Here is a 12,847-nt window from a genome sequence, read left to right as displayed (position 1 = left end):
TCTTGACCCTCAAACAGAGGGCAAGAGAGGTGAGTGATCAACACAGGCTCTCACTTGAACTATGCAGCCCCCACCAAACAGCCCCCTCCCAAACTGCGCCTCCTTGGCCTCAGCATATGTCAAGAGGTTTGTTTATTCCTTTTAAACCTTTGTTTCCTGTTATTCAAGTTATTTATAAAAAGGGCTCTCTTGCCTGGAGAGGGGAGAGGGGAGGAGATAGAGAAAAATAAGAGGGAATGAAAGAGAAATGTTAAAAAGGAGGTGGGGGAGGAGGGGGAGGAGGAGAAGAAGAATCATAGAATCATAGCGTTGGAAGAGACCACAAGGGCCATCGAGTCCAACCCCCTGCCAAGCAGGAAAGAAGAAGAAGAAGAAGAAGAAGAAGAAGAAGAAGAAGAAGAAGAAGAAGAGGAGGAGGAGGAGGAGGAGGAGGAGGAGGAGGAGGAGGAGGAGGAGGAATGGATTCTATTCAAGCTATTCTTCCAAGGTTATCCAAAATACAGGCTCCTCCATGCTTCCCATCCTGTAGAACAGGGAGATATGCCATTTGGGCCTCTCACCCCATAGGGCATAGCAAAACACAACACCAACACCAACCCAACAACAACAGGAAGGGGAGAGAAAATAAACGACCAGCAAGAGATTTGTCAAAGAACTGTATGCAGGAATCTCAACACGAGGTTCCCCATCCAATTCGAAACCATACTGGACCCTGCTTAGCTTTGCGAATGTGTTGGCACTTTTAATGCTGTACCACTTGCTGCCATGGACGCAGATAATAAAGGACCCCCCAAAATCCATAAGCAAGACATATGCCAAAACACACTTCCCTTCCTAGCTCTAAAATGAAGCCGGCCTGTGCTCCTCTGGGAAATGCAGATTTCCAGGGGCAAAAGCTGTGGGATGGTACTATTCAGCATAGAGATGCTGATGTGCCCCTACAATAAGCATGATTAACACTGGATTTCTCCTTTTATTCTTCCTGGTGGGGTTCACAAGGAATATGTAACCTCCCACCCCCACAATGTCCCCAAGTGCACCCTTTTATCTTTTCCTCTGACAAACATGAATGACCCACTGGGGAAGAGTAAAAGCACAGAGCTTTGGGGTGAAAACTGTGTTAGGAGCAAAACCTACCTAACCCCCCTACTGTGGATGCCACAAAGGGGTGTGCACAAGATGGGTGGGTTTGCATGCAGAAGACATGCAGAGTTTTCTTATACGTGCCCAGGATCACTGCAATATATATAAGCCTCAGTCTCCAAAGCAGACAGTACGCTCCAAACACACGCCAACACCACAACTGAATTCTTACCATTTATATATAGTAATTTAAATGTTCAAAACACGTCAACTGCATTAGTTAGTCAGTAAATCCTTGCAGCAACCTTATAAAGGAAGGGAAGCGTCATTCCCATATTGCAGGCAGAATATTGGCTGGCCTTAGAGTCAGCAAACAAGGAGGCTAATTTCTACAAGGATGCTAAAATACCTTTGCAATATGTCTTGTCTAGCCATATGGAATAAGCTGCACAGACACCAAGTTGTTCCTGAGAGGTCCTCCTCCAGGTACCTCTGCTGTCTCAATTGAGGTGGAGAGCAGTGGGGGAAGAAGGATTTTGCAGTTGCGGTGGGACCCCTTATTGAACTGTCCCCCTAGGAATGTTCAGCTGGCTTCTAGTCTTTAATGTCTTTAAGGCAGCAGGTTGCAGCAACTGCAGTTGCTTGCAAAAGATACAAGGGTTTAATCCGTAGCACCCCTGGCTAGGGCTGGGGAAGACTCCTGCCAATGTAAACAAAGCTCAAGCTAGATACAGGAAAGACCATTTCACTCCCCCCTGCTGTCAACCTCTGATGAATCTCTTATTTTGCTGACACTGTTTTACTGTTGATGGACGGTATATTGATTGATGTTCTATTGTGTCTTAGAAGATCTATTACTGTATAAACCGCCCTGGAAATTTATAATTTAATGGCAGTATTTAAAGTGCTTTAAATAAATACATACTTAAAATATTGATTAAAATAGTAGTATTTAAAAATAAGGACAACTGGCTTGCAGAGCTTGAAAGAAACAAGCGAAGTTTGCTCTGAGATTGTAGGACGCTTGGCTTGCAACAGTTCTGCATTGGGAACATCCTTAAGATTCCTACGGAGCCTGCAATCAACATTTTTACAAGAACACCAAACGTGCTCACAGTACATCCTGGCTCCCCTCCAGAGGAAATCAACCATACAAAGCTTGCCTTGAACTTTATACTGCTTAGAAAGTTGTGGTTGGGGTTTTTTTAAGCCTAGTGTCTGCAAAAACATGAAGTTTCACTCCTAGTGATGACAGCTTTTTCTTTTTAAAAATAGATGTTTCTAGTCCCTAAGACTGCAAAGATAAGCTTGGAAAGGTGTAGGTGATGCCTGGTAACACTTTTTTTTGGGGGGGGGGGGCTGAGCAAGATTTCCATGCATCAGGAATTTGAAATTCAATATCCCACATACCGTAGTTCCTTGCTCCATCCCATAATGAGTAGCAGAGAGTATTTAAAGTAAGCAAATAAAAAAAACTTATAAAGTTTACAGGTTTCAAGATTCTGCTTTCCTTCCTGCAAAATCTGCAGTGTTTTGTAGCTAAGGTTATTCACAACCTCTCTGTATATACTGAAAAATGGATTGTTGGGGACACAAACGCCAGCCTCTCTTATAAACCTGCAGCGGCACTGGGCACGTAATCTTTCTCCATCTGTAAATTGGAACCACCACTGTCTCCTCCCATTCACAGGTTTGCTATGAGGATGAACAAGAAACAACGTAAAGCCTCGTGCTGTGTAATGAGTTTTGGAGCAAGAAATGTACAAGGAAATGGGTCCAAGGACTTGGAAGGATCACAGAAAATTTCAGAGAACCTTGTGGAGCACTAAACCCCACCCCTCCAAAATGCAAACAAAAATGGCTTCAGTTATTGGCTAAATATCACACTTTTCTTCTTCAAAAATGGATTAGAAGCATTTTCTTCATCCAAGATGCTAAGAGTAGCGATTCCCCAATCAAAGGAATTCTAGGGAACCACTGCATTGTTTGAACCACACGTTTGTTAGAAGAAATATGGAAGGGGATACAAGAGTCAAGAGCAGAGCTCAGGAGCTGCCTCAAAGCATACAAAGACTGGGGGGGGGGGCTCCTTCATTGCCTCTTGATTTGCGGGCAAAGCAGCAGCTCACTCAACTCCTGGTTTTTTTAAATTTCCTGCCTAGTTGCAAAACGATGTTCCTTGCCCTCCGGCTCTACAGCTTCTCCCAAGTTGCATCACCAGTTATATTGAGAGAGATGCAGCATGTGCCAAAATCTGGGGGGCTGGAAGGGGTGGGTAGGGAGGTTCAGTGAGTGCACCATCATACTGAAGGGAAGAGATGTTTTGTTAGTAGTTTTCAACCCACATGCTGTGCTCAAGGATACCTCAAAGCTCAGTAATTCACAAGTCTTCATGGCAGGACCCCAAAGAAATCTATTACCTCCTATTTGGATTGGAGGGAGGGAGAGGGAGGTGCTAGTCTACTGGGCGTTGGGCCATGTTAAGAAAAACAGGTGTAGAGCTCAGGGGCACACAATATATATAATTCCCATGACACTTGCATGAGATCTAAGTTTCTAGTTCTGATGGTTATAGGGACAAGTTAGGGGGTGGGGGGGATGAGACAAGGGAAAACAGCAATCAGACAGAAGGAAGCAATTACGCAGAGAGCAGAAATATTTTCACAGCTCCAATGTTTTTGTAGGGCTGACCTGAGTTTTCCATGTTCAAGGATAGCGATTTGAGGATTAAGTTGTCAGCCTTGAATTGGGCGCAAGAGCACAGAACCTGGTAGACAACCCAACATTAAATGAAAAGCTAAATTTTAAAGGGATCTTATTTTATTAAAAAAATAGATTGAAAAAGACACCGTTTGTTAATATTAAAGGTAAAGGGACCCCTGACCATTAGGTCCAGTCGTGGACAACTCTGGGGTTGCGGTGCTCATCTCGCTTTATTGGCCGAGGGAGCCGGCGTACAGCTTCCGGGTCATGTGGCCAGCAGGACTAAGCCGCTTCTGGCGAACCAGAGCAGCGCACGGAAATGCCGTTTACCTTCCCGCCAGAGCGATACCTATTTATCTACTTGCACTCTGATGTGCTTTCGAACTGCTAGGTTGGCAGGAGCAGGGACTGAGCAACGGGAACTCACCCTGTCACGGGGATTCAAACCGCTAACCTTCTGATCGGCAAGTCCTAGGCTCTGCGGTTTAACCCACAGCCCCCCCCCCGGTCCCTTTGTTAATATTATAGAATGGTAAACGAATCTGAAGTTCAAGACTTCACTCTCGACCTCATTTCCATCTCCATCTCCCTCCACACTTTTGCTCAGCTCACCCCCAACTCCTCCTTCCGCAGCAGAGCACTGTGTCTAACACACAGCAAGCAAGATGCTGCAGTCAATTGCGAGGACATAGAAGGCAAGCGCGTTTCGCCTGGTTGTCCCGGGGTGGGGTTGACAGCACTATCACCCCACAAAGCCAATCTAGAAGAGCTCAAGCCTGCTCTGCACCCCTTTTCTGAGGTGTATTCCACAATTTTACTGCACAGGTGAGAGGCCTGGTATTGAGAGGAGCAGCGTCCATTTGTCGTGCAACAGTTGACGGCGGGTCCTTTTGGACAAGCATCCCGTGCAATTCATGTGACCCGCAAGAGACCATGGCACCCCAAAACGTATGTTTTTGGACACTGCGATCTTGCACATTTTGGAGCGCCCCCAAAATGAGATGTCCCATACAGTTGATGGGTATGTGCCACAGAACCCCCTGGGTGGGTTATGCAGACCCCCCCCCGGGGTCCACGGACCACCAATTGGGAACCATTGTCTTATAGCACTGGTTTGGGTGGAGGAACCCAAAGTCAAATCGTCTCTCAGCTATGAAGCTCACTTGGTGAGTCACTGACTCTCAGTCTAACCTACCTGGAAGGGTTGTTGTCAGTTCACAACATTGGTTCACATTCCATGGAGGAAAGGTGGAGTGCAAAATGTGATAAATAGATATGTAATCATGGGAGTGTCAAGATGTTTAGCAGGGCTGCCTGCCCAAATATTCATATGCATATAATACATCAATTATTGTATCTTGGTGCTGAAACTTGGATAGAAGCCCAAAGAACCTTGTTTTCAAAACTTAATGGAGTATCAAACACGCTTCACAGTCAAAATAAAAAATTCCTGAACGTGTTAGAAGAGCTTGGGCGTGTGTCAAGTCACATGACTGTGGATTTTATGGACAAGCTGGCAAAGTTTGCTGTTATTTAATTTCCGAATGTTGAAACAGCTCAACTGTTATAATCTCAATTTTTAGGTAAACATTAAAGCAGGGGAGGGGAGGGGAGGGGGAGAGAGATTAGAACTCCAAAATGTTAAGCGTTCTCTTTTCAAAAGCTAGAAAGTGCGCCAAGCTTCAAAAACTTTGCGTTATGTTTTTATGCCAAATTTAGTAGAGGCCTGGCAGCATCAAGACACAACTTCACGGGGTCTCTAGATGAAGGGGAAGAACGCTACAACCAACCAAAAGAAATGGCCATTCTACGAAGAGTAAAAATAAGTGTTTAAGATAAGACACAGCACGCACTCGGTTTTGTAACCTGCACTATAGATTTCTGGCCTTCCAAATATAGAGAACTACAATTTCCTTCAAACTGGGCCAGCATTGCCAATGATCAGGGACGATGGGAGTTGTAGTCCACAACATCTGGAGGGCAGCACACCGGCTACCCTTGCGAAGACCAACATTCTGGTAAGTTGAATACTGGAATTGACCTTGCCTCTCTCCTAACATGCCAAGTGGGCTATCCACTTCTTTTTTAAAAAGTTTTAAAGAAACACACGTTTCTTCAGCTACAGATCAACTCTTGGTTGTCTTCCCCATGCTGCACTCACCCCAGAATCATGAACAATTTTTAAAAAAGTAGCAAAAGTGCTCTGGAGGCCAGAGAGCGCGAAGTTTCACTGCTTTATATAAGTCAGACTATTTGCCCATCTAAGCTAAGCTAGTATTGCCCTACTCTGAATGGCAGCAATGCGCCAGGGTGTCCAGCAGAGCTCTTCTCACATCACCCTGACACCTGTCAATCTGGAGATGCTGGCAAATTGAACCTGGAACCTTCTGCATGCACAGCCCATGTGTGCGCATGTTGGTGACGCAAGCGTGGCATAAGCTTACTTCGCCACCCCCACCCCAAAATTAAAGCTGTCCCTCCTAGAAGACTCACAGAGCCAGCTTTTCCCCCCCCAAAAACCCACCAAACTAAGACAGGGAAAGAAAGGTGCGTTCTGCGAAATGCTGCATGGCAGCTTTCAAAACTGGCCCCCGCTGCTCTAAACCTGTTGCCTTTGCGCCAAGCAAATCCATCTCTCTCACATTGCACACATTGCGCCCACCAGCCCGACTCTTGACCATAGGGTACTTACTGGCTGGTGATGGCGTGCTGTACCCGCTGACCGGCAGCTGGTGTTGCATCCCTGGCAGAGCTCCTGGAGGCGAAAGGCCCCCGATCATGTGTGGAAAGAAGAATGCATAGTGTGGGACTGGGTAGCTGTTGAGATGCCCGCTCCCCGGCGTGGAGCAGGAGCTGCTGTTGCTCGCCATGGCTGGTACACTCCGCAGGCCTGATCCTTGGGCAAAGGGATTCACATAGGGGCTGAGTAGGGAGCAATCGCCATCGAAGCCTTATTCATCCAGGACCGCCAACGACTCAATTCGGTGTCAATGCAGCCTCCCCTTTCCAAGGGGCCAGGCAGGGGCACGCAGCACGTTCCGTCCGCGGGTTGACCGCTCAAGCAAGAAGGAGCAAGCGCCGAGGATTCAACGGGGATCTCCTGCAGTTCCCTCTTGAGTCAGGCCCTCCAAAGCGGGCATGTAGGGGAAGGCAAACAGGATCACTCCAGAGTCAGAGCCAGAGCTGTAAACACAGAAGGATGAAAAGTGAGCAAGGCACAGGTGTTGCATGTATGTTCGTATTTATTACATTTACAAACTACCTTTTCTTCCACAAGAACCTTGTGAGGCAGGCTAGGCTGAGAGATGGCGACTGGCCCAAGGTCAGCTTCATGGCTGTGTGGGGATTTGAACCCTGCTCTCCCAGGCCCTAGTCCAACATTGCGCCACACTGGTGGGAACCTCTGGCAATTATGCAGAAATGGTCCCCCAGAACCCCCCTTTTTTTGCACCAGCTAGAGATCACCTTCTTGCTTTACTTCAAAGATAAATGCAAGGCAACCCAATTCTAAGTATCTTGAATTGCATTTCCCTGTAGATCAGATTCTGGAGCCCTCTAGATATCTGCTGGACCAAAGCTCCCATTACCCGGCCTAACCATTGGTAATGCTGGTTGGGACTGATGGGAGTTGCAGTTCATCATGATTTAGAAGGTATCCGATCCAAAGACACATCTTGGACAGCATCCTGACCCCACAGTGGCCCATCAGCCCCCAAGCAGGGCATGAGTGCTGTAGCCCTCCCAACTGTCTTCCCCAATACTGGAGGCAGTCCATGGCCTTCATGATTAGCTGCTGTTAAGATACTACATTGGTTCAGATATTGTCTGGCAAAAATAGTTAATCCGTGCATTTTAATTAAGACAACACATGTGAATTTGTTTCTAAAAACTTTAAGTATAGATAGATAGAGGATAGATTAGATGAGAGAGAGAGAGAGAGAGAGAGAGAGAGAGAGATAGATAGATGATAGATAGATAGATAGATGATAGAGATAGATAGATAGATAGATAGATAGATAGATAGATAGATAGATAGATAGATATAGATAGATATAGATAGATAGATAAATAGATAGATAGATTAGATAGATGATAGATAGATAGATAGATAGATAGATAGATAGATAGATAGATAGATAGATAGATAGATGATAGATAGATAGATGATAGATGATAGATAGATATAGATAGATAGATAGATAGATAGATAGATAGATAGATAGATGATAGATAGATATAGATGATAGAAAGGACTCAAGGCATGAACCATAACAGAGTCTCTTCAAACTCTATGATTCTATAAAATAGACTCTATGTTACCTTACTTGTAGAAATATTTGGGGTGACACACACACACGAGAGACTGTCAGTGTGGACAATATTAAGCAATTGACTGGTGTGACTCAGTAAAAGATAGCTTCTGATGTTCCTATACACACACCCCTTATGCTGCTAAGTGCAAAATAAATAAAATCTAAGGGGCCCAAGTGTTTAATCTAACGTAAGCCCCACTGCTATTTTTGTTGATACATCAGATTCGCCTTTTTGGTATCTCTCTGCTCTGCTGTGCTTTTCCTCTGTCTTGATCCAGAATAATGACCACACACTCTCCCTCAATACACGTGCTGCCGTTGACTTTACATGGCAGCAGCCTACCCTCACTGAATTCTATAGGACTGAGAGAGATAAGTGTTAGACAACGCACTGTAAACTGGCACTGAGAGGAGAGTTTTGGTGAGCAAACATCACCATGTCCTCCTATACTCTGCTGTTCCGCCCAGGCAGGAACTTCCCCTCCGACAACGTCTGCAGAAGCAAGGCCACCTCACAGACACACCAGGAGAAAGAAGACCCCTTTCATTCTGTCATCCCATCCAAGGGGGGACAGGGGAATCGGGAGGGGGTGCAGAAGAGCAACTGGACCACAGCTCTGGCCAAATCTGAGAGGGTAATCCAGAAGAGGGCAGAGATCTTTGCACCCTGGTCTCGGGCACCACATACAGACGACTCTCTTCCTGCACCCCAAAGCTTGGGTGCCGTTCCTCCTTGGTCTCTGCCGCCCAGCCAGGCCCGGCTACCACCACCACCCAATCTCCACCCCTCCCCTCCGTGGGTAATTACCACAGGAGACCATTTATTGCTCTCCCTTGACAGGAGGTGACAGGTGGCCCAGCCCCTCCAGACAAATGAGTTGGAGGTCGGGAGGTTTGGCTACCTGCTGCCCCTGCCGAACCATAAATCACCGGGAAAAGGGGGGGGGGAGAGAGAATGGAGTGCAGACCACTAAGGGAAATGCTGATTAATGAAAAACAAAATAAAAGGTCTCCTACCTTCCCCCCCTCCCCAAGGAAGCAGATGGAGGAAGCCGATTCCTATGGAAGACTTTGAATAGAAGGGGGGGTCCTCTCTGCCCTAGACGTACTCTATCATGCTGCTGCACACTTAATATTTTGTTATGTATATACACACCCCATCGGGGCAGGACCACAACATTCTGGTGCCAGAGGCAGAAAATATGAAATGGCAAAGCACCACGCACCAGGAAAGCAATCAATTCCTTGGTTTAGTTAAAGCTTCTAAATCAAGACCCATCATGTCAATGGGCATTTGCAGTTGCCATGTTTGTTGCAATGGGCCTTCCAACAGCACGCGTCGTTTCCAGTGGGCTTACTTGCCATTCATTTTTAGCATGCCCCGCTGGGAAGTTCTCCTTCTCGGGTCCCACTGAAACGAACAGGAGATCTTGCATGGCCCCCGTTAATGTCAACAGTGCTTATGAAGGAGAAGTTCCCAACAGACTCTGGCCCCATGGATCTGGGGCTTGCCCAGTTCCCAACTCTGCTGTACCAAAAGAGCTCTGCTAGAGGCAGCCACACCTCACACCGTCTGCATGCTCCCAATTACAACCCCAACACAAATTTGCCCACTAAGGACATTTATTAATCCAGCTAAAATCTCCCTCTGGAGTGCGTACTTTAAATATTTTGAATAATTGTTATGTACATAATTAGCAGAAAGAGAATCGCAAGGCTGACTTTTTAATTCTGTTTCTCTCCTAATCTTGCTTTTTCTGTGACTTTTAATGCTAGCTCTCTGTTAACTCTATTTACATGTATGTTTTGGTTTTTGAAGATTGATATTTGGGGATAAATGAAGATACACACAGGCAGGTGAAGGGCAGAGGATGGAGAAATTTGCATGAGCGGCAGGCCAGAGGGGCTCACTCAGGGATGGGGCTGAGGGAAGAGGGGGAAGCTCCCAGGTGAGAGCGGGAGGGTTCACTCTTCAGTGTGTAGAATAAGGGTTAAGATATAATTGTGACAGAGATTTTGGTATTACCATGGTACTCAAACAGCTTGGTTCCCGAACAAATCGGCTCCCAAATGCAGCACACCTGGAAGTGTGTGCGAACACCTGGAAGCAAATGTTTGGAGTTGCAAACGTTTTTTTAGACGCCGAATGTCTGACGCAGCTTCCGATTAAGTGCAGGAAGCTCCTGCAGCCAATCGGAAGCCGCGCCTTGGTTTTCAAACCGTTTCGGGAGTCGAACAGACTCCCAGAACAGATTAGGTTCGAGATCCAAGGTACCACTGCATATACACAGTCTCTCTGTCTTTCTCTCTTTGCTTCCTTTCTTATTTTTAATTTTATTGGTTTGTTTCTTCTCTCTCTTTACATTAGTTCAGCTTAAACTGTATCTTATGTTGAAAAATCTCAATTAAAAATTAACTAAACAAAAAACATAATTTACCCACCAAGGTGGGTGTCTGGGTTTTTTATTCAAGTTTCTTTTGCAACATGTCACTGACACAACAAGAGTACATTACAGGTGGATTAAGACTGGGTTCCACTTTCTTAATTCTTCCACGATGCTTTCTCAGTATTACTACATTATTGCCGTCTGGAGGGGCGTTCTTGCGTTACAGCGCAATAAAAGTGGGAGGGGGGAAAGAAACCGAAACACCTGTGGTATAAAAAGTTACAAGGCTCCAGCAGGAAATTACAGGACATGCACTGATTGAAAATGAAGTATCGCACCAGACGCAAAACATGCGCAGGCACGGACCGTATTGAAAGTGAGATCGTTTGTAAGTGTCCCAGTGCCATCATAAGCTAGGGGTTTACACCTCTGCTCCCTCTATTCGCCAACCCCACCTACCTATCTACCCCTTTGCCAACCCCTCCTCCTTTTATACTTGACTCCCTTTACACTTCACCCCCCCCTTCACTTATTCCCACAGCCCCTCCGAAGTGCTTCCCCTTCTGCTGAGCAGCTTGCTTGGGCAGTTTACCCCCCTCCCCCCTCCCCGCTTGCTTGCTTGCTTGCTTGCTTGCTTGCTTGCTTGCTTGCTCACCTGCCTGCCATTGTGTTGCTGTGCTGGACTTGGTGCGGCCCCCTATTGGCAGCCACACAAACTGCAGCATGACAACAGCCTTACACTTTTATGTGTATAAAAGGAAGGGAGAAATCAAACATTTTGCAGAAGAGTTGGTGGGGAAAAAATTAAAATCATTCATTAGGTGAATGAAGACGTTCCAAGGGGTGTGTAGGATTGTACTCCCAGTTAAAGGGGGATGGGGTTGGATCACACATTGGAAATGACAATAACTGTTTCCATAAGAGTAACTCTCCCCTTTCCCAGGACGTCAAAGGTTTACATTTTGGCCTGGGGTAGGAGGGCTGCTGCAAGACAGGCTTTTCCTCCCTTTGGCCAAGCAGGAGAGTTGGCTGCAGTGTGTCTTTCGCCTGGCACTAGAAAGCGGATTGCAGGCCAATCTGGAAGAAAGGAGACACCCCAACAGGGCCCAAGTAATTGCAAAGACGCTTCGTCGGGGCACAATGCCATAGAAGCAACCACTGGGGGAGGGGGCATATTCCCCTCTTCCCTAATCATGAATTGTCCTAAGATATTTTTACCATTCCTCTCAAAATACTGCATGCATGCATACACCACTCCCAAACTGCTGCTCCTGGGACACACGATGAAGTTGTTGATGTTGGCACAAGGCCTATGAGAAGCTGGAAATGCACAGCCCCATTCCACATGCTGGTAGACGCTTAATTAAAAAAACCTTTCCATGTGCCAGCTCAAATGGCATGGACAACCAGCCTGCGGCCTCTGCCCAAGCAGTAAGCCTGACATTGCTACTCCAGCATCACTGCTCCCTTTGGCTTCCATGTGGTTGCAGGTCAGAGGCAGGGAGCCATTAGCTCTCGAGGAGCTGTTGCGACTGCAGCTCCCAGCCAACATGGCACCATGGGCAGGGATGGTGAGAGCTGGAGCCCAACAGCTGCTGGAGGGCCACAGGTTCTCCACCATTGTTGCACAGTGTGGCCATACGTCTGGTTGCCTGGGTGGTCAGAACCGCCACAAAGAATGCTTTAACGCATGCAGGTTCGTGTGGCATGTGTCTATAGATGTTCTGGATAAATAAATATCCACACCTCACAATTCTTGAGCGAGGACGAAGACATTGTCCTAGGACCCTGGCAAAGGCACAGGTCCCCAGATAAATGCCCCCCATTTCTCACCAATGCCAGGAGGGTTTACGTTACCATCAACACCGCCTTGTGGGTGGTTATCATTTTACATATATTTAAGTCGTTGCACAGAGAAAAGAAATGCCATGGTGCATCTGCAACACCACAACGGGACACCTTCTTCTGCCCCAGCTGCAACAAAACATGTTTCTCCAGCAACGGTTTCTACAGCCACAGCAGGCATTGCAACCTTCCAACAGTTTGACCTCAGCCCCAAAGGTGCACTCCTCTGTTGTCCCCCAAGACAGACGGATGCCAACGATTGTCTACATTCCACTTCCCCAACCTCTCTCTTCCTGCCCCCTGCATCATGTGTATATGTGCCTGCCATCCCAGAATAATACTCCGTTCATCTGATGAAGCAGACTCTGGTCCACAGAAGCTTATCCCATAATAAATTTGTCTTGAAGGTGCCACAAAACTCTGCAGTTTTTGCTGCAACAGACTAAAATGGGAAAACGTTAAATCATATTAGCACCCCTTTGGAACTCCCAACGTTTTCACAGTTGCAACCAACTA

General features: G+C 46.6%; 1 protein-coding gene across 1 annotated transcript in view; it reads right to left on the bottom strand.

Moving 5' to 3' along the window:
* Positions 1-12,847, bottom strand: part of RARA (retinoic acid receptor alpha) — a 160,985-nt gene that overhangs the window by 107,079 nt on the left and 41,059 nt on the right. Inside the window, exon 2 of the mRNA XM_083708785.1 lies at positions 6,479-6,969. Coding sequence (XP_083564911.1) covers positions 6,479-6,656 — 178 coding nt within the window. The 5' untranslated portion in view covers positions 6,657-6,969. The remainder of the gene's footprint in view (positions 1-6,478; positions 6,970-12,847) is intronic.

The sequence above is a fragment of the Podarcis gaigeae genome (genome assembly GCF_964106915.1).
Source record: "Podarcis gaigeae genome assembly, chromosome: 13".
Lineage (NCBI taxonomy): Eukaryota > Metazoa > Chordata > Lepidosauria > Squamata > Lacertidae > Podarcis > Podarcis gaigeae.
This window is presented reverse-complemented; position numbering and strand designations above follow the sequence as displayed.